The following is a 23673-nucleotide window of genomic DNA, read 5'->3' as shown; positions in this document are numbered from 1 at the left end:
TAGAAAACATAGTTTCCCTACTCTTACTCCTATCCCCTGGTAACAACCAATAATAATTTGAAATATACTCCAACAGATTATATTTTCTATGTATATAATTTAGGCAAGTTTTCACAAGGATTATGGCTTGGGGGAAAGTGGAAAGGGAAACAGAAATGGGAGAAAGTCTTTTGTAAAATATCCTTGTTAATGCTAAAATGTTTAAATGCAAAAGGAAAACTATAAAATATATGCAGCTAGAAAACATTAGAAAAAGTATTCATCAGGCTATTGTAAATCAAAACTATAATGAAATATCACTTTACTAGGATCACTAAATCTACTAGAATAGCTGAAAAAAAACCAGCAAATCTTGGCAGGGATATGAAAAAATTAGAACCTTCCTACACTGTTAGTGGGAATAAAGTGGCAAAATCTTTTAGAAAAGTTGGCAATTCCTCAAAATATTAAACACAGTGTTGCTACAAGTCCCAGCAATCCTGTTCCAAGTATGCAACCAGAAGAAAGGAAGACCACATATCCAAAGCAGAATTACTTGAGCCCATAGTTCAAGGTCAGCCAGGGCAACATAACAAGATCTTGTCCAAAATATATACATTTATATAATTTAAAATGTCTTTAGAGACAAAGTAGCAAATACATCTCAGTGGAAAAACTCAGGGATCAGCAGACTAAAAACACTATCTGTACTCCAAAAGTCTACTAGAGGCTCACTGTGATAGCGCATGCCTATAATTCTAGCACTCAGGAGGCTGAGGCAGAAGAACTGCCACATGTTCAAGTCTGGGCTATGAAGTGAGTTCAAGGCCAGCCTGAAGTGCATAACAAGACCCTGTCTCAAAGGGACAACACCAACAAAAAAAAGATCTACTAGAAAAGAAGGCAAATGACAAGAAGGGTCTAGAATCAGAGTAGTGCATGAAGCAGCATCTACATGCATAATGTGCAAATGGTCAAGGAGGAGGAATGGCAAAAATAACTCCAGTATCTTTAGCTTAAAATAATCAGCTGGCTACCGATGCCATTAACTAATGAACAAAACACGCAAAAGGAAGCTGATTGAGAGTCAAAAGAAAAGGTTCAGGAGCCTTAATTGCTTAAGTTGAATGCACTAATTTCATTAACATTTTGTTTTGGTTTTTTGATATGGGTTCTCTGTTGCACAGGCTGGTCTCAACTCCTGTGCTCAACCATCTTCCTGCCTCTGTCTTCCAAGTAGTTGTGACCACAGGCCTAGGCCACCACACTCAGGTGACCCTTTTTAATTCCTTGCGTATAACAGAGTTAAAAATCAACACACTGAGAATCATTGCTTTTATACACTTTTGTATGCATAATATAGCAAAAAAAAAAAAAGGAATTTGGAATCCTTTGGAATTTGGAAAAAGGAATCCACTTGGAAAGTGGATTTGATTTTGGAGCTATTGAATCTGTAGCAAGTGCAGAATTATCACTCTGGAAAAGGAGGCTAAAGAAAATGGCCTGGAAATGGTTGGCATAAAAGGATGATGCTAAGGAACTCATAGACATAGATAAGAAGATTGCCTGAGGAAGACCATGGGCTGCAGCAGTGACTAAGGGCCAGCTAAAAGGAGACTCAACTAAAATAAAAGTAATCAAAGATAGATGATTCCACTAATTCCTTTCCCTTTCCCCAAAAGGAACACCGAAAAAAATAAATTCTAAAAAGAAAGAAAAGCTACCACTTACTGTTATCTTGCAGTGTGCTGGTACTATTTTGCAAGTAGTACTTCTGTCATTTCATCTAAGTTAGATGTACTGTTAGTAGTACTTTTTGGAGGAAGACCTAAAGATTCTTTTGCATCTGTAGTAAGTTAGAAAATACTCTTTGTTTATATCCAAAATATTGAGGAAAAGGGTGTTGAAGGGAGATACTCCCTCTTCTTTGGCACCACACTGCTATTTTCGGGCACTGTGTCAAATGTTACCCAATCTCCCTTCATCCTCGTAATGAGCCTATTAGGTCGATAAAGAAACAGGCCATTATTTATCTGCCCCTCTCTCGTGTACTGTTAGCTTCTCAATGGCAGGGTTTGCATCATTCATTTCTGTATCATCATAGATAAGCACGAGTAAATATTTGTGTTGCATTAAGTTCACTAAAAAACCATCTGAGGACAGCATCAAGAAAGCAAACGGTAACGTTTTGAGAAACGGATGGTCAGTAGCGTCAAATCGTTATCTTACCATTGGCACTGAGCCGATATTCCTCATCCGTTATCTAATGTCTACTGTACTCAGGGCAAAGTGTTAAGCATTATATATAACAAGAAAATAAGATCTGGTACACATCAAAAGGTTTTTTAGGGAGGTACCGGCATCTAAACTCTCGCTCAGGAAAGCAAACACCAGGATCAAGCCTACAAATGCCTACATTTTACTGCGTTCGGATAAATCTGAAGACAGCTTGAAGAGTCACAGAGCACCTTTTAGAAAAACTTCTGACGGAGGACACTAGATAAAGAAGGGCCGAAGCACATCATACTGGGCGATGACAGTCGGTGGCGAGGGAAACAGCTGCCCTTAGGAACCTCTCACCCTTCACCAGGCTTAGGGCTGCCCCTCGGTAGTCTTTACAGCGGGAAACCACACACTTACCGCAAATGCCACTGCTAAAGCCGTGGCCCAAAAGGGCCGGGGAGTCCTTCGCGAGGCCCCACGCCTTAGAAGGAAGACCAGATAAGCTTCGCGCAAACAGACAGGCAAGACTTCACAAACCAACTTCTGGAACAATATAAACTAGGGTCCCAGCACTCAGTGCTGCGAAGCTAACTCCCACCAGCTGGAGGACCGACGACTGCCAGCGAACCTTCCGCCCAATGAGGGAACGTCATCACTCGGCGTAGTCCAGCCTTTCCCCAGGACCGTGCACTTCCGCTTCCGGAGCGCGGAGCCGGGGTTCTCCGGTAGTCTCCAGAAGGGATTTGGAGAGGACCTTCTTTCCTTGGTGGCTTTTGGCTTGTTTTCTAACAGTTGAATAACTGTGGCAGCACACTTAGTAGTAAAATAAGATATCTTGAGACGCAACCCTAGGAAAAAATTGACTGGAAACTCCCTTAAGAAAAATTGACTGGAAAAGCACATGTGGGAACCACAGAAGGGGGAGGAGCTTAGAGTCCAGAGAGGCGGGATCTGCACTGGTCTGAGTCCGCTGTCTCATAGTCTATCTGCGCGTGCGCAGTAGGAATCCCCCCCCCCCCCGTTGCTACCGGCCTGGGCACCATGGAATTTCGCTCAGCGCAGCGAGCTGTACTTCAGTTGATCGAGGCTGTGGCTCCGGCAGATCGACCGGCGCTACTGCAATGGATGCGAACTACACGTAAGCGACGAGGGCCAGAATCAAAAGATTGTGGCTAGGTTGTAGCCTGGCGCTGCCCGTGGGGACCTAGACTGGTTAAACTCAAAAGCTTTCCGGTGGAATCGCTATGTTGGTCTCCTTTGGGGTAAAGTTGTCCCCTAGGCTGCTCAGAGCGCCACTTGGGATTGAGTACTGGAAGAGTAGGCTCCAGATAGTTTATCATTTCCTTGCAGGCCCCGGACAGGTTTCTGGAACCGTATTGTGTCTAAAGAACGAAAGGGTGGGCTTTAGCCCTGGTTCCCATTCCTCCCAGAGACTGGTGCTACTTGAAGAACACATTGCAAAAAAGCTTTTAGGTTGTAGAACTACAAACGAACCTCCAGGTAAAATAATCTGTAGCTAGTACAGTTGTTCTTTTGACTATAAGAAGTTTGCCGGGCCTGATGGCACATGCCTGGAATCCCAAACACTCTGGGAAGCTGAGGCAGAAAGGTCTTAAATTTAAGCTTAGCCTGGGCAATTTAATGAGACTCTCAAAATTTAAAGCAAACGAAAGGATAGCAGTGCAGCACAGTGCAAAGAAGCTGTGTGCAACCCTCAGCACCGAAAAAAATAAGACCATTTAGTAGCAGTTTGGGGGATTAAGAAGTAGGAGGAAAAGGTACTTTGATCTTAAAACTGTTAACATAATTATTTAACAGTAGTAACAATAAAAATTAGAATTGAGGAAAAGTAATTATATCCAGTTAGTGAAGAATGAGATCTCCTCTGCAGTTAATGAAGAATGAGATCTCCTCTGACAAAGTGATGGATAGTGAAAGCACACCAAAAAATAGGATAGTCCCTTTTTTGGATAACTACCAATAAGATGCCCACCTAAAATTTACTTTAACATCTGATTGCAAAGTTTATCATATGTCTGGTGAGAATAGAAAAACCAAAGATACAGCTTCATATTTCACACATGCAAGATTGTTTCAAGATAGGAATTTCCAAAATACATTGTCTTCTATTACTTCACTTAAACCCCTCATGTCCAGTTCATTCATCATATCCCAGTTGTTATAAAATAACAGCCAACTATCATCTGATTTTTCTGCATTCCTAAGCATAAGAACATTTATTCCTAAAGTATTGATGGCACTGCACAACAGTGCCAGTATTGCCTTGCTCTGGTAATTCCACAGTTACTATAATCTTTCCCCTCAAGAACATTTCAGGTTTGTCGAACAATTTGTAATCTTACCTTCCAATTTTTCAAAATCAGAGTGGCTTTAAAGGTGTTATGGATGTTAATTTTGTAAACAAAAAACCTCAATATGACTAGCTGACTAACCCTGCCCCCAACTACTCTTGCACTGAACGACAACCTGATGCCCACATTTTTACTTCTTTTTGGTGCTGGGGATTGAACTTGGTAATCTCTGACCTGCATTCCTAGCCCTTTTTATTTCAAGACAGAATCTCCCTGAGTTGTAATTTTCTATTTGTCTATTTGTTTTGTAACCTGTGACTTTGTTGAGTTGACCTGTTCATTTTAGGAATTTTTCTGTAAATTTCTACATAGATAATCAAGTCACCTACAAATAGGCATTTTCTTTTCTTTTCTTTCAAACTATCTGCTTTTTATTTCTCTTTACCTTATTGTTCTGGCTCATACTATTGCTATTGCTGCATTGAGTAAGAGCAAGTGAACATCTCTTCATTGTTCTCAATCTTAGAGGGAAGGCACTTTCATTATTAAGTATACTATTAGTTGTAGAGTTTATCTTTTTTTTTTTTTTTTTTTTTTAATGTACTCTGTTTCAGAGAGTGCCTTTGTATTCCACCCTCAACCCCATCCCATGGTGGGAATGGAATTCAGGGCCTTCACATTGAGCTATATCCTCAGCCATTCTGTGTTTTATTTTGAGGTCTTGCTAGGCAGTTTGGGTTGGCCTTGAACTCTCTGGCCCAAGCTGGCCTCAAATTCATGGCAGTTTTCCTACATCAGCCTCCCAAGTGCTGGGATTACAGGCATGCACTGCCATGCCCAGTTAGCTCCCTTCTATTGTTAGTTTGCAGAGCATTTTCACTATGCATTGGATTTTGTCAGACGCTTTTCTTTATCAATTAATAGGATGGGATAATTTTTCCTCTTTAGCTTGTTGATTTAGTGGATTATATTTGTTTTATTTTCATTTTTTAGTGGATTATATTTATTTTTAATTACTGTATTTGAACCAACCTTGCATCTCTGGAATAAATCCCCTTGGGTTATAAGTTTTATAGAGAGTGCTTAATTTCTCACAATTTGATTGTGGGTTTTTACATTTAAATTCAAAGCAGATATTGTCTGTGATTTTCTTTTTTGTATTTTGTTTTTGGTCTTTTTCGTTTTTATCAGTACCAGGGATCGAACTCACAACTGCCTGCTTGGAAGGCAAGCGCTTATGCCGCTGAGCTAAATCGCCAGCCCCTTGTATTTTGTTTTTGGTATCAGGGTAATATTGACCTTATAAAATGAATTTGGCAGTATTGCTTTCTGTTTTCTGGAAAAGGCTGTAAATCTGGTATTAATTCTTTCTTAAGTATAAAAAAATTACCCTGTGAAATCATCCTGCTTAGAGCTTTTTAGTTACTCAGTTTTTTTTATTTGCTGTGGAACTATTACAGATTATCTGTTTCATTTTGCTGAAGTTTTGCTAGTTTATTGTTTTTGAGGAGTTAATCCATTCTTCTAAATTGTTGAATGTATGAGTTTAAATTATTTATGATACTTTATTTTCCTTTTAATGGCTTGCAGGATCTCAACTGATAACATCCTTCTTTTATTACTAATATATTTCAGTTACTTTTCTCCTTGCCAAGACAAAATACCCATCATCCCAAATTAAAGGAGGAAAAGTTTATTGTAGCTCACAGTTTGTTTATTTGCTTATTTATTTATTTATTTATTTTTGACCAGGAATCAAATTCAGGACTTGCACTTGCCAGGCAGGCTTTTGTGCCACTGAGCTATATTGCCAAGGTTTCAATTTATAGTCGGCTGGCTTCAAGGCAGAGTGGCATAGCAGAGAGGCATGACAGGAGAAACAGTCCATGGCAGGCAGAAGGCAGCAAGAAGTGGAATAACAAAGGAAGTAGCAATAATAGCAGCCCTCTTTCTGTCCGCTGTCGTCTGTCCAGGCTTCACTCTCTTAGGGCAGATAGCATTCACACTCAAGGTGGGCCTTCCCATTATCCACGACCAGAATTATGCCAAATCAATCAGTGGACCAAGTTACTAATCACACACTCTTAATCCTAGCATCATACAGTTCAGACTTAGCTCTGAAAAGCCTCCCTATGACCACATAAGGCTTTGGGAGATAGCTATGTACAAATCATAATATTAGTTATTTTGACCTTGTATCTTTTATCTTTGTCAGTGTTAGTAAAGGTTATCAAGTCTTAGACTTTTTCAAGTCTGCCATGGTGGCACAGGTTGTAATCCCAGAACTTTAGATGCTGAAGTAGCAGGATCAAATTTGAGGCCAGTCTGGGTTTCATGGTGAGGCCTTGTCTCCAAAATTGTGTGTGCATGTTTTGCTTTGTTTTGTTTTAACTCAGCATACAAGTTGTTTATTGGGTGATTATATTAATACTGAGCATTTTTAGTTACTCTTGTGGATAGCTAGCTCATATAGATTACACAATTTTAAAACTGTAATAAATATGATCAGTTAGTAGCAGACTCCAAACTTGTTTGTTTTCAAAGAACCAAATTTTCTTCCCTGACTTCTGCTCTTATATTTAGTTCCTTCTTTCTTCTGGCTTTGGGTTTATTTTCCTCCTAGTTTCTTTAAATAGAAATTTAAATGATTGATTGGTTTGAGCTTTTTTCTGTTTAGTCTTACAGTTTTCTGTCTCAGCACTGAGTAGTTGAATCCCACAAATGTTGATATGCTGTATATTTATTTTCATTCAGTTCTATGTATTCTTAGATTCCTTTTTTTTTTTTTTTTTTGTCTTTTTTCTTTTTTATCGGTACCAGGGATCGAAGTCAGGACCACTCAGGACCGCACACTTGCAAGGCAGGCGCTTATGCCGCCTAGCTAAATCCCCAGCCCCTAGATTCCTTTAAAGTTTCTTCTTTGGCTCGTGGATTATTTAAAAGTGTGTCATTAGCTGGGTGTGATGCATGATTTTAATCCTAGTACTGTGGAAAACTTGAGATCAGAGGATCATCAGTTTGAGCCTAACCTGGGCAGTTTATCAATTTAGAAAAAAAAAAAAAAAGAAAAAAAGAAAGACTCTCTGCCTTGAAATTTAAAAAAAGAACTAGAGTGTGAAGGCCCCTGTACCACGGGGGGAAAATGTGTTTTTTAACTTCTAAATGCTTAGAAATTTGTCTGTTGTCATTCTGTGATTGATACCTAGTTTAACTGCATTATTATGGTCAAAGATGACACTCTTGATTTCTTTTGATTTTTTTTTTAATATCCTTTGATTTTTTTTAATGGCTTATACTGGTGAATGTTTATAGGTGCTTGAAAAAAAGTTTTCTGCTGTTTAGTGAAGTGCTATTTGTTAAACCTTATTGGTTGATATGTTTCAGTTCTACATAGATTTGCTGATTTTATGCCTACTTTTTTGTGAGTTGCTGAAAGTGAGGTGTTAAAGTCTTCAGCTATAATTATGTAATGGTTTCTTTTTGTTGCTCTATTAGTTTGCTTTATGCATTTTGAAGTTTTGTTACTGAAGTGTGCACATTGAAAACTGGTATGTTTTCTTGATGAATTGATCTTTTTATCATTATATAATATACTCCTTTTTGTCCCTATTAATATTTTCCCTAGAACTCTTTTAAATTAATATAAGCAGTGTTTTGTTTTTGAGTTAGAGCTATGTAGTATAAATTGGTATTAAATTCAATGGATCCTCCCACCTCAGCGTACAGAGTAACTTGGACTATATGCATACACTACCATATCTGGCTTTATTTTCTTTCTGTGTCTGTCTGTCTCTGTTTCTTGTCTCTGGTCATCTGCTGGGAACTGAAACCCAACCCTTTTTTATTTTGAGGCAGGGTTTCACTAAATTGCCCCAGTGGTACTTGAATTTGTGATCCTTCTGCCTCAGCCTCCCAAGTACTGGGATTACAGGTCTGTTCACCTAGTTAGGGATTGAACCCGGGGATCCTTAGTTATCTTAATGTTTATCAGATCATTTCTTCCTACATTTTACATTTAATCTGTGTGATTAGATTTGAACTTTCTTACTGACAGTGTGTAGTTGGGTTATGTTTTTAAAATCCACTTTGCCAGACTTTGTTTTTTGATGTAGTTTTAAAGTCAGAATTGCTAAATTAGAGCCTATATCTGTTACTTTTTGTCTACTGTTTATTTCTTCTTGTTTATAACCTTGGGCTCCACTTGCCTTCTTGTGGGTTGTAAGAAGAATTTTAGAAGTCTGTTCTTATTTATTGTTTCTGACCAAATCTCCTTTTATAATATTCTCTGTAGTCGCTATGGATATTTCAATATACAGACATAACTTACTACCATCTACTTGTGTGGATGTTTTATCACTTGAGTGAAGTATTGAAGTCTTCCATTTAGGGCTCTACCTGTCTCACTTATTTATTTATTTATTTATTTATTTATTTATTTATTTATTTTCGTTTCTTTGGGAAAGAGTCTAGCTATGTAGGCCAGACTGGCCTCAACTCACAATGATCCTTCTGCCTCAGCCTCTCAAGTGCTGGGATTACAGATGTGCCACCATGCCCTGCTGCCTCATTGGGTTTTTTGTTTGTTTTGTTTTTGGGGTTTGTTTTAGTTTGGTTTGGTTTTTTGGTCTTTTAAAACAGTATTTAGCTATGCAGTTCATGTTGCCCTTGAGCTCACTTTTTAGCCCAGGCTGGTTTCAAACTTGCAATGATCCTTTTGCCTGAGATGCTGGGATTACAGGTGTGCACCCCCACATCTGGCTTTCACTTTTAAAATATTATTATTTTATGTGTTTTTCTACAGATGTTGATATAAGGTGGATTTCTAAATTTTATTTAACCATCAAGTAAGGTTTTAAAACTAATGAAGACAAACATTCTATTATGTTAACTCTCTTCTATGTTCTGTTGGTCACTTCTAAAGTTCAAAGTTGTTTTTTTCCTTTCTGTTTAGAGAGCTTTCTGTAATTATTCTTTATAGATAGGTTTTCTGGTCCCCCCCCCCAAAAAAAAAAAAAAAAAAAAAACAAGCAAACGAACAAAAACTCCAAGTTTTCCTTTACCTGAAAATGTCTCTATTTTTCCTTTTTGTTTACATTTTTTTTCCCCCAGTGCTGAGGATTGAACCCAGGGCATTCACACAGAGGTTTCTCTAGCCCATTTTTGGTTTTTATTTTTGAGATGGGAGTCTCGCTAACTTGATAGATTGTCCAGGCAGGGCTCAAACTTGTTACCTTCCTTCTTTAGCCTCTCTGAGTGCTGAGATTACTGGTGTGTGTCACCATATCTGGACTTTTCCACTTTATTCTCAAAGGATAGTTTCATCACAAAATAAGTATTCATAGTTAACACATTTTTTTTCAGCACTTAAAAACTTTTACCTCTTTCTGACCCCATGATTTCAGATTTAAAAAAAAAAAATCTACTCTCCTTGATCTATAGAATCCTATAGTAATTAATCATTTTTTTCTGATTGCTTTTAAGACTTGTTCTTTCTGTTGTTTTTGTAAGTTTAATTATGACTTGTCCTTGTGTAGATATCTTTGGATCTATCGGATTTGAAGTTTGCTTAGCTTCTGAAATCTGAAGGTTTATGTTAGATTGGGGATTTTTTAGCCCCCTACCTCCTCTTCCCATCTGGAACTCCGAGGGTACTAACACTGTTTTTGTTCTTGTCCGATGGGGCCCTAGACTCTGTTATGTTCCCTTTTTCAGTCCATTTGCTGTCTGTTGGGGGGGGGGGGGTTAAACGTGCTATTGTTTCTTCCTCCCATCTCAGATTTTTATCCTTTGTCAGCTCCACTCCATTCAGGCCATCCACCAAGTTTCTTACTTGATTATTTTAATTCTCAGTTCTATAATTTCCATTTCATTCTCCTTTTTTTTTTTTTTTACTGTCTAGCTTTTTTTAATTAAAATTTTATTTGTATATATTTGCAGTACACAATAATTATATTCATCATAGTCCTATTTTATATCTTTTATATCTTTTTTATATCTTTTTTTCTTTGTTGAAATTTTCTGGGGTTTTTTAGTTAGGATTCTGCATCGCTTATTGAAGCATTTTGATAGAGGCCACTTTAAAATCCTTTGTAATCCAATATCTGACTCAGCTGGATAGTAACATGAGTTTTTTCTCATTCAGATTATGATTTTTCTGTTAGTGTGGCAGAGAATTTTTATTATACTCTAGCTATTTTGGATAAAGACTCCTCATCCTATTAACTTTTCCTAGTAGGCAGTTGCTGCGCTAAAGTTTAACCCATAGGCCGTAACCTACTTTTGCAGGCTATGGCACCAAAGACAGTTTAGTTTTCATTAACACTGTTCAAGTCTGCTGCTTTTTTCCATCCTAGGTACCTACTCGGTCCATGCTGCATGGGCAGAAGATACTTTCCTGGATCATCTTGTGTCTCTGGCTGCCTTCAAGTGATAGTAGGCCAGGTTTGCCCTCTACTGCAGGCAGAGGCCAGACAATGCCAGGCCTGGCTCTCTAGATCAGTGCACCACTACCCACTGTCCTAGCATGCTTTGTTCTTCCTTTGCGCCACTGTCTTGACTTTAGAGAGCAAGGTTTTCTTAGGGCTGGCTTTGTTTGTTTCCTGTCTGTGCTTGATGCCAGTTCTAGATTGTGATCCAGTCTAGACTCTATTGAAGATTAAAGCAGAAACTGATCTTCTCAGTTTCCTTGCTCAAGTGCTGAGGTCTCCAGAGGTCTCTTCTATGGCTTTCAGAGCCCTTTTGTGATGCCTGGATTATTTCTAGAGTGCTCAGTTAAACTTAGAAGAACAAAGAAAAGTAAAAGAAGTTAGCATCTTCTCTGGACCAGAAGTCCCTTCCATGAGCTTTTAATTTGCCAAAGACTTCTGACTAATGTATGATCTATCTGTATAATAAATAATATAAAACCTAGTGCTTACTAATACATTAGAAATCATTAAAGGTAAGGATTTGGAAGCCAGGTGTGATGGTGCACAACTGTAATCCCAGCACTCAGGAAGTTGAGGCAGGATGATCAATGTGAGTTTGAGTTCAGCCTGAGCTACATAGTGAGCTCAAGTCCAACCTGAACTACATAATGAGACCCTACCTCAAAAAGAAAAGAAAAGAGAGAATAAGGATTTGGATGAGTGAAGATAGAGGTCTAGAGTAAGACTTTATGGGGCAGACATAAATTGCAGGGAAGCAAGGTCATAGAGTCAAAAGGAGCAATATAAACAGCAAGAGGTATGGGAAACAATTGAGATTCGTCTGTCTAGAGCAGAAATTCAAAAGAAGCAATGAGAATAGAAAATGAAATGTTTACTTCACACCTCTGAGAACAGGTGTTATTAAAAAGATGAATGAGTTAGGCGTGGCGGTGCACACCTATAATTCCAGTACTCTAGAGGTTGGCAGGAGGATCACTAAGAGTTTGAGGCCAGCCTGGGGTACCCAGCTAGATCCTATCTCAGACATGTTTCCTGAAGTATTATTCACAGTATCTGAGACATGGAAACAAAGTTTCTGATCTACATATCTACTGACTAGATATTTAAAATATAAATATATATATATACAATAGAATATTACTACTGCCACTCAGCCTCTGTTGTTATTTTGGTGTTGGACTTTTTTTAATTTGTTTTTTTATTAGTACATGTTAGCAGCACATGATTATAATCATTGTAGTGTTCGATCCCCGGTACCAATAAAAAGAAAAAAAAAAAAAAAGAGATATCACATGGTTTCTCTTACATGAGTGAAATAAAACATAGGTACTAGGAAGCAGGGAGATAGAGTTTTTGCAAATAGTATTGGGCAGTGATGGTGAACTTTTTAGGGACCAAGTATCCAAACTGTACCCCAAACTAACTTACTGATCACAAAGTGCCAGCACTATAATTAAACCTGAATATATGTAGGTTTTAGTTAGGAAAAAACAACTGTTACCTAATGTTCAGCTGCTGGGGAGACTTGGCTCACATGCTGACAGAGAGGGCTCTGTGTGCCCGCTGAAGCACACATGCCATAGGTTAGCCTTCACTGGGCTACATGTGAGTTCAAGGCCAGCCTGAACTATATAGCAAGATCTTATCTCATCAAACAAAAACCCAAAGGAAGAAAAAAATTAGCTGAGCATTGTGGCACACACTTGTAATCCCAGGACTCGGAGGCTGAAACAGGAGGATTGCTATAAGTTAAAGGCCAGCCTGAACTACATAATAAGATCCTGTCTCAAAAACAAAAGGAGCAGAGGCTGTGGATTTAGCTCAGCGGCATAAGCATTTGCCTTGCAAGCACGCAGTCATGAGTTCGATCCCCGGTACCGATTTTAAAAAAAAAAAAAAAAAAAGGAGCCGGGGATCTAGCTCAGTGGCATAAGCACCTGCCTGATAAGCACAAGGTCCTGAGTTCGATTCCTAACCAAATTTAAAAAAAAAGAAATTCTGTCATTTGAGATCATGGATGGGTCTAAATATGGTATGCTAAATGAAATGATAATAAACTATGCACAGAAAGGCATAATATTGCGTGGTCTCACTTGTATGTGGAATCTAAAAATGCAGATTCATATAGAGTAGAAGTTACCAGAGTCTGATGATGGGGAATGGACAGGTAAAGGGAAGATGCTTACCAGTAGATAGAAAGTTTTACTGTGGGGCCAGGGATTTAGCTCAGTGGCATAAGCACCTGCCTGGTAAGCATGAGTTCGATCCCAGGTACTAAACAGAAAAAGAAAAGTTTCACAGGACGTCTACTGTTGGTGGTCTGCTTTTTAGTATGGTGACTATAGCTAACAATAATGTATATTTCAAAGTTACTAAAAGAGAATTTAAATACACACAAAAAAATGAACGTTTGAGGTAAAAGATACATATATGGTAGGCTGTTACAATCATTCTACAACATATACATGTACCTAAATATCACACTGTATCCAGAATTGCAAGTGGTGATCAAAATATATGGTGGATGTTTACATTTTTAAAATCTATTACAGTAAAATACATTGCTATTAATGCCCCTCCACATAACCCAGCCCCCCCCCCTTAGAACATGCTTAACCATTCTTGCCACTGTCTGGAGCAGTTCTAGAAGTCCTCTTTCATGAGCGTCTTTACAACTTACAATGAATGGTGCTGCTGCCTGCCATCCGACACAGGCAGGCTCCTAAAAACGTACCATATGTCCTCATCCCCTTATTCCTCTGATCCAGTACCACATAACTTTGTCTCTTTCCTGAAGTCAAATGATGCAGGAAAGTAAACATCTTGAATTGATTCAAGGCTCATGGCACCCTCAACAACGCAACTAAAACCACTCACAAAAAAGCACTTCCAGAATCACTTCAAAGGACGGGCCGAGTGTTCAAAACAAAGGGAATACTTTGTGGGGCATTAATTGCAATGTGTCTTTTACTGTAATGAATCTTTAAAATTTTCGTATTTTTAGATCACACCTTATATATTATTATTATTATTTGCCCAAATTAAATTTAAAAAGACTAAGAATGTAGCTCACAGGCACAGCTTCTGCCGGACAAGCACAAGTTCGACTCCCAGTACCAAAACAAAAAAATAAAAGCAAATTTAAAAGAAAAACTAGAGTGATTAGACACTGGGAATGAATATAGAGAGCCTTTAAAGTCTAGAGTGAAGCTTTTGTGAGAAACTAGGGAACGGGAAGGTGATAGAAAGTGAAGTTTAAGCAAGATTGTTTTAAAGTAGGTCATGGAGTATTTTATAGTGGGGAGAAGCAGAAAGGAGGCAGCTAGGAATTAGTATTCTCGGTGTGAGGTGGCTGAAATGAGAGTGGAGAGGAAATAGGATTCATTGAAAAAGTGGTAGAGCCTAGTATCTGATTAGATATAAAGTGTGGGGTTTGATTGATGAGTTGAGGTTTTTTTGGGGGGAGTAGTAGAACTTGAACTCAGGACCTCATGCTTGCCAGGCAGGTACTGTGCTGCTGAGCTATATCTCCAGGCCCCTTGCAGATGTTTCTTACTCATAAATATAAGTAGGAAATTTTAATTTCCCTTTGAAGAAACTTTTTCCCCTCTTCAGCATCTAAAGGCAGCTGATTAACAACCTTCTTTAATCTCTTTCCCAGCTACTTACTCTTACTGCACATTCTAGAATAGCTATTACATATGTTAAAAGATATTCAACCTCCTACTGATTAAGTAAGTGCAAATTAAAACAAGCAAGTTTGTTTATATACTATTTAATGCTGTGACAGTTTGATGAGACATGTATTCTCATTCATATCTGTTAGGTTTAGTTGGTATGATCTTTAAGACAAGAAATCAGCAAATATGTAGCAAAAGCCTTTACAATGTTCACGTACTTCTGCTCCAAAGAATTTATAATAAAGATATAATCAGAAATATAAGGAGATGATTATGCCAAAATGTTAGCTGCAGTTCCTAATTCTTAATAATTATAACTGTAACCGTCTAGGGATAGGAGTGAATAGTTGAGACAATGTATGATAGAATACTAATTAATCTTTAAAAATGTTTTTTTCTTTTTTTGATCCTTTGTGTGGCAGGGTCTTAGCAGTTCAGACTGGCCTTGAACTTATTTTGTGGCCCAGGCTGCCCTCAAACTTGCAGTGATCTTCCTGCCTAAGCCTCCTGAGTGCTGGGATCACAAGCATGTGCCACCACACAGTAAATTCCAGTTTTATACTCTTTAGTAGTGTGCCTTTCTGATCTGGTATTTATGGCCATTAGTAAGAGAGAACTTTCAGAAGTTACTTGCCAACCACTATAAATAACAAAATTAATTTCAACCTTGAAATTTCCCTGTGAAATCTGAAGGTATCTATTAACTAAAAGTTTCCCTGTGAAACCTAGTATATCTATTAATAATTATGAACCAATGACATTTGAATAAGAAGACACTTGGAGGGGCTGGGGGTTTAGCTCAGCGGCATAAGCACCTGCCTTGCAAGCAGGCAGCCGTGAGTTCAATCCCTGGTACCGATAAAAACAAAAAAGACCAAAAAAAAAAAAAAGAAGACACTTGGAATAGAATGAAAACATTTAGTAAAATGTGTAGTTGAGTTTCTGTATGTTATCAAAATTATTAAATTAGGGATGTTTACATTTTGATTCATAAAAATGATATTTTTTAAAGTACAGTTTTGGAAAAAGTTTATCACACGTCACTGCTCTTAAAATGATGATTAACATCTACTGAACATTATGGCTGACTCTTGTTCTAAACATTTCACCACCAAAAGCGTCTTTTGATGAGGACATTATTATTATTTTCACTTTAAAGATGAAGTAACTGATTCTCAGAAATAGTAACTCACCTAAACAAGTAATGAACGCTCAGATTTGAATTCAAGCGCTAGCTACAAAGTTCACTGTATTACTGGGCTTTAGCTTTTATTTCAGAGTTAGGATCCAAAGAACAAGGCCCAAGCCAGTGCAATGAAGATAGTTTTAGAACCCAAGTCAGAGAAGTGGTGTAGTTTTGTTTCCTTGGTGGTATTAAGGATCGAACCCAGGGCCTTGCACAGGCTAGCCAAGTATGTCTACTGCTGAGCTTCATTCCCATCCCTGAGAAGTGGTTTTAAAAGGGGTAATTCTTTTTTGGTTTGGTAATCCGGCCCATGGATCAATCCGTGGGGTGTACCTGGAGGGGGAACGGGGATTAAATAAAGACATGGGGGAGACAGAGAGGGAGACTGAGGCAAGTTGAGAGAGTCCAGTCAAGCCCCGTTTATTCCAGAAGTGATTACATCTTTTATAAGCCAAGGGCGGGCTGGTGGGACAGGAAGAGGCTATGGGGATGAATACAACAGGGTCATCGTCACATCGGGTGTGTGACATAAGCAGGAGAGGATTATGGGTAATGTAGGCAGACGCATTGTGCCCATAGGAGAGAGAGGGAGGCAGGGAGGCAGCAATAGGGCTGTCGCACGGCTCCCTACAGTTTGGTTTGGTGTTTCTGAGACAGGGTTTCACTATGCAGTTCAAACTGGCCTTGAACTTACTTTGTACCTAGGCTGCCCCAACTCACAGTGATCCTCCTGCCTCACTCAGCTTCCAGAGTCCTGGGATTACATGTGTACACCACCAGACCTGCTTAATGAGTGATTCTTTTTTTTTTTTTTTTTTTTAAAGCCAGTCAAATTTAGCAGTGGGGGGGTGGTATACCAACTTTAGTGACACTAATGTTAATAAGTTCTGATAACCCACTGCCATCGGACCAGCCTAATGAGTGATTCTTAACCTTCATTTCATGGGTCTTAAGTGATGTTTGATAACATGAATTCTGGGGCCAGAAAATGGGGAAAATAATAGTACTACTTCACACAGATATTTTGATAATTAAAGGTTTGTAAAGTATGTGACAATGTCTTACATATAATACTCAATAAATTAGCTATTATTATTAAAGTTCTCTTAAAACATTTCTTCTTAGAAAAACACACATATTTATGTACACACTTAGTATAAAACAGCAGGTCCTTTTCTGACCACAGAAGGCCCAGTACCTCTTAACTGAAAGTGGGCGAGGAGCCTTGTAGTAGCTAAAGGAATCTCCCTTGGCAGTGTGGGCCAGGCGGCTGACCTCAGCCATGAAAAGACAAACAGGAATTTGTGTAAGACAGTTGCACAGATAGTGCTGGAGGAGCCTTATTTGTGCACAGAGACACTCCCGGGAATAACCCAGATGCTCCCCTTGGCCTCACACCAGCACACTGTAAGGACAGAGGCGATTGTAAAACACTGCCCAGAAGGGCATAAAGCATCAGCTGTGCTTCCAGTCCTGGACTCAGTCCAAAGGCAGAATGGGCGCTTGCCCACCTCTGTTACAAACAAACTTGTAGGATTTTCCAAGCGCCTCCAGACAGAATACACTGCATGATTGTACTTCATATACAGTTGGAAGCATGCACTGTGTTCAAGTGGTGTTTAATTGCACCACTATACCTTGCATGCTCTGATAGCGTGCTGGAGGCTATTCAGAAAGAGCTTGAAATAAAGCCTGGGAGACTACACCTGACCAACTTTTCATTTCATAGAAGTGGGATGTTTGGGACCTGTGTAAACACGCAGATGGTTCAGGTAAATGGCAGCTGCTAACTCTTAAGGATATTGAAGAAATTATTGATAAGCTGAAAGCTGAAAAATTCCACAGCCTGGCCCAACAAGTGAATGTTTTGCTTGTAAGCCAGCTGGAGGTCTTAGCTCTTTGAACTACCTGAAGTATCTGGCTTTGGTGTGCAAGCAGCCTTTACGTTCTGCTATAAATATATCAATGGAGAAATAAATGTGAACCTCCCATGTACAAAAAGAAAGAAATCTGTTTACCCTCAAACGTACTTAAAGGAGAGTTACTGTCCATGTTAAGGGGCACCAATTTTCATTTTTACCTGCTATCCTTAGTAATGAGATAAAATGCAGTCTTGAGCCTGGGGCTATAGCTGAGTGGTAGAGCTAGTGATTCCCAACAGCTCAAAGGAAAAAAAAATTCAGTCTTCAGTTATTAACAAATAAATGATGGCCTAATAATTTCATATGCAATTTCTTTTTTTTTCCTTTTGTGGTTTTTTTTTTTTTAATTGTATTAAGAATCAAACTCACAGTCTTGTGCTTGGCAGGCAGGTGCTTATGCCACTGAGCTAAATCCCCAGCCCGAAGTTTTATTAGTTATGTCTTTTCTTTCTTTTTTTTTTTTTTTTTTTTTCTTTTTTGTTCTGGAGATGGAATTCATGATTTACACCTTTGCCAGACAGACATTTGTACCACTAAGCTATATCCCCAGCCAATGTGCAGTTTCATATCATGTTTCATCTTGTAAAATAATTTTTTAGACAGGGTTTCATTATGCAGTTCAGGCTGGCCTTGAGCTTACTTTGTAGCCTAGGCTGGCCTTGAACTCACAGCAATCCTCCTGCCTCAGCTTCCAGAGTCCTGGAATTACAGGCGTGTGCCACCACTCCAGGTGCATCTTTCATCTTGACTGGTGATTCTCACATTAACTGGAGGATTGACTCTCCCAACTAACTACATGTAACCAGAGAGTTGGTGGGAAATCCAGTGATGGTTCAGGATTTGTGGGCATTTCACATTTCTCCAGCTCCCTGGATTTTTACACATGATTATTTAGGACATTTGGTCCCCAACTACCAACTACCCCTTCAACTCTTATTAGTAACCCAGTAACAATAGTGATCAGAACCCTGAGTTTTAGAATGATAGAAGAAAATAAGCTAAGGTATTTGTGGGCTGGAGATCTAGATTGCTGAACTGTGCTCCAGTCCAGGGCCACATTTAAAGGGCTGTTGAACAGTCGAAAAGATAGCAAGCAGCAGACCAAGTCCATGGCTACCTCTCATAGGAACCTTGCACAGACTCCGTGCTAAGACTGAGGTAGTGATAGAACTGTTACTACCACCTTGGTCACACTCTAGGGAGGCTGTATGGTATTGTATTTTACTTCAGACTTCAACCTGCTTTCATATCCCACCTGTACCAATTTTTGGCCAGTATGACCTCAGCTTATTTTGTTGATGTTGTTAAAGAATTGATAATAGTACCACCTGTAGGGTTCTTAGAAATTAATGTTTAAGCCCGGCATGGTGGCTCACTCCTGTAATCCCAGAACTTGGGAGGCTGAGGTGGGAGGATCCTTGCAAGTTCGAGACCAGCCTGGGCTACAAAGTGAGCTCAAGGCCAGCCTGAACTGCATAGACCCTGTCTCAAAAAAAGACCAAAAAAAAAGAAAGAAGTTAATGTTTAAAAGCCCTGCACCAAGTCTAATATATCTTAAGTGCTTATTCAGGAAAGGTATAACATTCAAGATGATATCTTCTAGCTGAAATTGAAAAAACTGAACTAATGTTACAGAAGAGCAAATTCTGGCTTGGTCTGAAGAAGAAATGTTGCCTGTCTTTGAACGGTTAAGACTGAATAGCTGTGGGGGCTGGGGATTTAGCTCAGTGGCATAAGCGCCTGCCTTGCAAGCAGGCAGTCATGAGTTCGATCCCTGGTACCGATAAAAATGAAAAAGACCAAAAAAAAAAAAAAAAAAAAGACTGAACAGCTGTATGTTAGATATGTATATGGCATTCTGCCATTCGGTAAGATGTCCGAGTGTAAGTCCCCTGCCACGCTAATACTCTTGGATTGTATAAGACAAACTCTGAAAATTTTGTTTTATTAAACATGGTTGGTTGTGTTGCAGAACTAAACCCAAAGAAGCTAAGCCATGAAAACTTTCAGGTTTTTTCTTTGTCTTTGTCTTTTTCTTTTTCTTTTCTTTTCTTTTCTTTTTTTTTTTTTTTTTTTTTGGGTATCTTTCTAAAATTAGATATTATTGGTACATTTTAGATGTACATAGTGATCGCATTCATCATAGAGAATTTGTACCTGATATAACTTGAGTTTTTTTCCCCATTCCCCTACTCTCCCTCCCACCCCTCATTTCAGTGTAATAAAATGAACTTTTTAACTTATTAACTTCTTTAGTTAACCATTTACTATTTAAGAATTACTGGTGTGATATTAGAATTAAGTTTGAGTCATAAAAGCTCCAATATAGTGTTTTATCTATGGAGAGAAAATTAGCACGTTAGTTATTAATTAGGACATTAAGAAAATTTAATCCTATTTTAGGAATAGAATTTTAAAAACAACAAGTGTGGGAGAAATGCATCAGAGATGCTATTAGAACCTCACCTAAAATAATTTGGAATACATTGTAATCTTATTTTTTTCTCTAATTTATATTCTGACTGAAATCATTTAAAGCAGTGGCTTAGAATATTATACTAAATATTTGAGAAAAGGAAGAGCTAAAAGACCTTCCCTCACTAGTTCAGGAAGCCTTACTCAAAGAGAAGTTAGGCAGAGAAAGAATCTTTGTATGTAGGGACACGGTGTATTGAAAGTTTTCTAACGGGTAGCAGCCTAGACTCACGTCCTTTTGCAGCTGCCGGTTAGTTTATTTAACCTTAAGACTTGGCTTCCTAATCTGTACATGTAGTCTTACTTTGTCTCCCTCACATGAATGTTATAGTAATTCAGTGAGTTAGTTTACATATGAAAAAACTTGGTAGGCTATATCATATTAACCAACTTTTAACTTGAGATATGAAAAGTAAAAAAAAAAAGAGGAAAACAAGGAAACAAAACTTTTGTAAAAGGGGAGGAAAAGAGGGGTTGAAGGAGGAGTAGGGGAATGGGGAAAAAAGAAACAAGTTGTGTCATGCACAGGTGCAAATCCTCTATGATGAATGTATCATTTTTCATATCTAAAATGTGCCAATAAAATATGATTTAAAAAATTTAAGTCATCCTGAACAAATAAATGTTACCACCTTTAAAATCATAGAATGCTATTGTGAAGTAGAGTGACTATAGATGATAATGTATTAGTTGTATATATTTCAGAATGCTAGAAGAAAAGGTTTTGAATATTTTCACCATAAAGTTATAAATTAATCGAAAGTGTAAAAAGAAATAAGTATGTTTAACCTGATTTAAACATTATGCAATTTGGCTGTGTGTCAGAAACATTACATGGTACCACATAAATGTGTATAACTTTTGTTTTTAAACCATACAGCTACTTTTGACATAGTCACAATCTCACTGAGATCCTTTTATAATAGTAAGCATTAATATGACAGTATTTTTTTAGGTAGAATTTTTTTTTTCATTTTAAAGAGAAAAAAACCAAACAAACTAGAATAGATCCAATCAAAACAAAACAGAGAATGCAATACAGGACTTCAAAACAAGATAATAGAAAATCAGCAATGGCTTCCATAATGCCATTATAGTAGCTGCATATACCATTATCAATAAAATCAGTCAAAACAAAACAATGAAAGTAGGGGCTGGAGATTTAGCTCAGCGGCATAAGCGCCTGCCTTGCAAGCAGGCAGTCGTGAGTTCGATCCCTGGTACCGAAAAAAAGGAAAAAGACCAAAAAAAAAAAAACAATGAAAGTAATGCAGAGCTTCAAAAAAGATAGTATTTTAAAAGCCAGGTGTACACCCTTGTAACCCCAGACCTTGGGAGGCTGAGGCAGCCTAACCTGCAGAGCTAAAAACTATCTCCAAACAAACAAGTATTTTAAGAGAAAGCTAAAATAATTGGTTTGCTGCCACACCATTTCATGAATTGTTCTTTTTAGTCTGCATTTGGCGTCCTAGAGAGTAGCTGACTTCAAGAGTATTTTCTTTCCAGATAAATCAGATCCTATTTAAATTGTCTGTGAACTCCCTGGGAATCATACTAACCCACAGGAAAGTGAAACACTGTTTCAGAACAGTGAACACTGTACCTTCCCCTTGAGTCACCCACTGTTACTGTCTTAGGGTGCTGTCTGTATTGTTCTCTACAGACTTCTCTTTTTTATAGGCCATCCCATGACAGGTCACAGACTTCAAAATACTGTTTGAATTACCATTTTGTCATCCACTGTTAGGCCCCAGAACAATATGCTTGTTATAAAGTTTACTATTTAGTTAATACCAGATGTTAGGATATTAATGTTTTTGATCTGCAGTTTTAAGAATATTTTCCTGGTATCAGAGATATTTAGATTAAGGTTATCTTCTTTTAAATCCTGAGCAATGCCTTCTAAATATGATTACTTAGTGAACTTGAGACCAGGAATTGAACTCATGACCCTAGGCTTGCTAGGCAGGTGCTTATGCTGCTGATATATAGATAGATAGATAGATAGATAGATAGATAGATAGATAGATATTTTAATTGTCTTATTAGATTGGCAGTTTGGGAAATGGAAAACTTCATGTTTAATGGATTTGTGTTAGAATTTGAATCTGTCAGTGTTTACAAGTTTTATTATTGTTACAAATTGATACTGTCTGGTGGAAATATATCCATTGTAATCATTTAATCTAGGAATGACTACAATTTTAAGAACTATTTCTTTTCTTCCCCTCCCCCCCAGGAGATTTTGATGAATTCACTCAAGACAATAATGACATTATGTTGAAAAGCATAGCAGATGACCTTCGGAGTTGCTTACCTCTAGAAACCATGCTTGCCTCAGAACCTGTAGCCCTTCAAAAAGTAAATACATTAAGGCAAATTAATTTACTCTTAGTGCTGCTTAAGAGTCTATTATTCCCTAACCCCAAGGGGTCTTCAATCTAATTAATCCTGCATTTAACTTTAGACAATGTTTTAGTGCTTCCGGTGTGTCTCTGATTCTTCTGAATACTCAACTCCCTGCCTCCAAGTGCTCTGTATTCAACTTTTTTGTTTTTTTAGCGATACTGGAGATAGAACTCATAACCTTGTGCTTGCCAGGCAGGCACTTATGCCACTGAACTAAATCCCCAGCCCTGGTTTGTTTTTTTGTGGTTTTTTTTGTACCAGGGATTGAATTCATGACCATACACTTGCAAGGCAGGCACTTATGCCGCTGAGCTAATCTCCAGCCCTATTTAACTATTTTTTTAAAGCATCCTGTTCGACTGAAAAATCAGAAACTGGTCATCCAGACCAAACAAGGACTAACCTGGCTTTGGAGTGTGGTGTCATGGTTTTCTCTTCCTATTCCACTCCCTTACTCTTGTCATAGATGAAGTCCACCTTTTTGTTTCCTTCTACTTTGGCATTTATGTATTTTTGTTTATTCTTCTATTTCTAGAATATAATTCTGGTTTGTTTCTCCCAACCATCCCCTTATTTAAATTCCTTCAATTCTCAGCCCATACGGAGACCGTGTAATGTGAACATTTTTTGTTTTTTGGTTCTGGGAATGAAACTGATGAACACTGTTTTTTTTTGTTTTGTTTTTTTGGTTTTTTTTTTCCTTTTTTATCGGTACTGGGGATCAAACTCACGACTGCCTGCTTGCAAGGCAGGCACTTATGCCGCTGAGCTAAATCCCCTGCCCCCTGAACATTGTTTTTTAAAGCAAAGCTAGTATTAGTATCTTCTTTATCCATGAATCTGAAAACAGCTGTCCTTAATGTGGTTTCTTCATTCTATAAATACCTGAGCAGAGGAAATAAGTACTGTACATTCCATTTATGTATTTGTTTTTGGTAGCAGGAATCAAACTCAGGACCTTGTGCTTGCCAGGCAGGCACTATACCACTAACCTAAATTCCTGACCTAGCCTATACATTCTTTTTTTTTTTTTTTGTCTTTTTCCTTTATATCGGTACC

At 38.1% G+C, this 23673-nt stretch overlaps 2 protein-coding genes across 3 annotated transcripts in view; one reads left to right on the top strand and one right to left on the bottom strand.

Moving 5' to 3' along the window:
• The window catches only part of LOC100714215 (signal recognition particle subunit SRP54), a 71946-nt gene extending 69080 nt beyond the window's left edge, over positions 1 to 2866 (bottom strand). Inside the window, exon 1 of one of the 2 annotated variants that reach the window (XM_063224522.1) lies at positions 2620 to 2866. The gene's annotated coding sequence lies outside the window, so the exon portion shown is untranslated. The remainder of the gene's footprint in view (positions 1 to 2619) is intronic. The other variant, XM_003471847.5, reaches the window with a different exon arrangement.
• Positions 2867 to 3194: 328 nt separating this feature from the next.
• Positions 3195 to 23673, top strand: part of LOC100727960 (uncharacterized) — a 38782-nt gene continuing 18303 nt past the window's right edge. Inside the window, exons 1-2 of the mRNA XM_003471892.5 lie at positions 3195 to 3340; positions 22445 to 22566. Of these exons, the coding sequence (XP_003471940.2) occupies positions 3244 to 3340; positions 22445 to 22566 (219 nt within the window). The 5' untranslated portion in view covers positions 3195 to 3243. The remainder of the gene's footprint in view (positions 3341 to 22444; positions 22567 to 23673) is intronic.

The sequence above is a fragment of the Cavia porcellus genome, unplaced genomic scaffold (genome assembly GCF_034190915.1).
Source record: "Cavia porcellus strain 051 isolate PalLab524CR breed Dunkin Hartley unplaced genomic scaffold, mCavPor4.1 scaffold_1, whole genome shotgun sequence".
Classification (NCBI taxonomy): Eukaryota; Metazoa; Chordata; class Mammalia; order Rodentia; family Caviidae; genus Cavia; species Cavia porcellus.
Note: the sequence above shows the minus strand (reverse complement) of the source record. Positions and strands in the feature narration are given on the sequence as shown.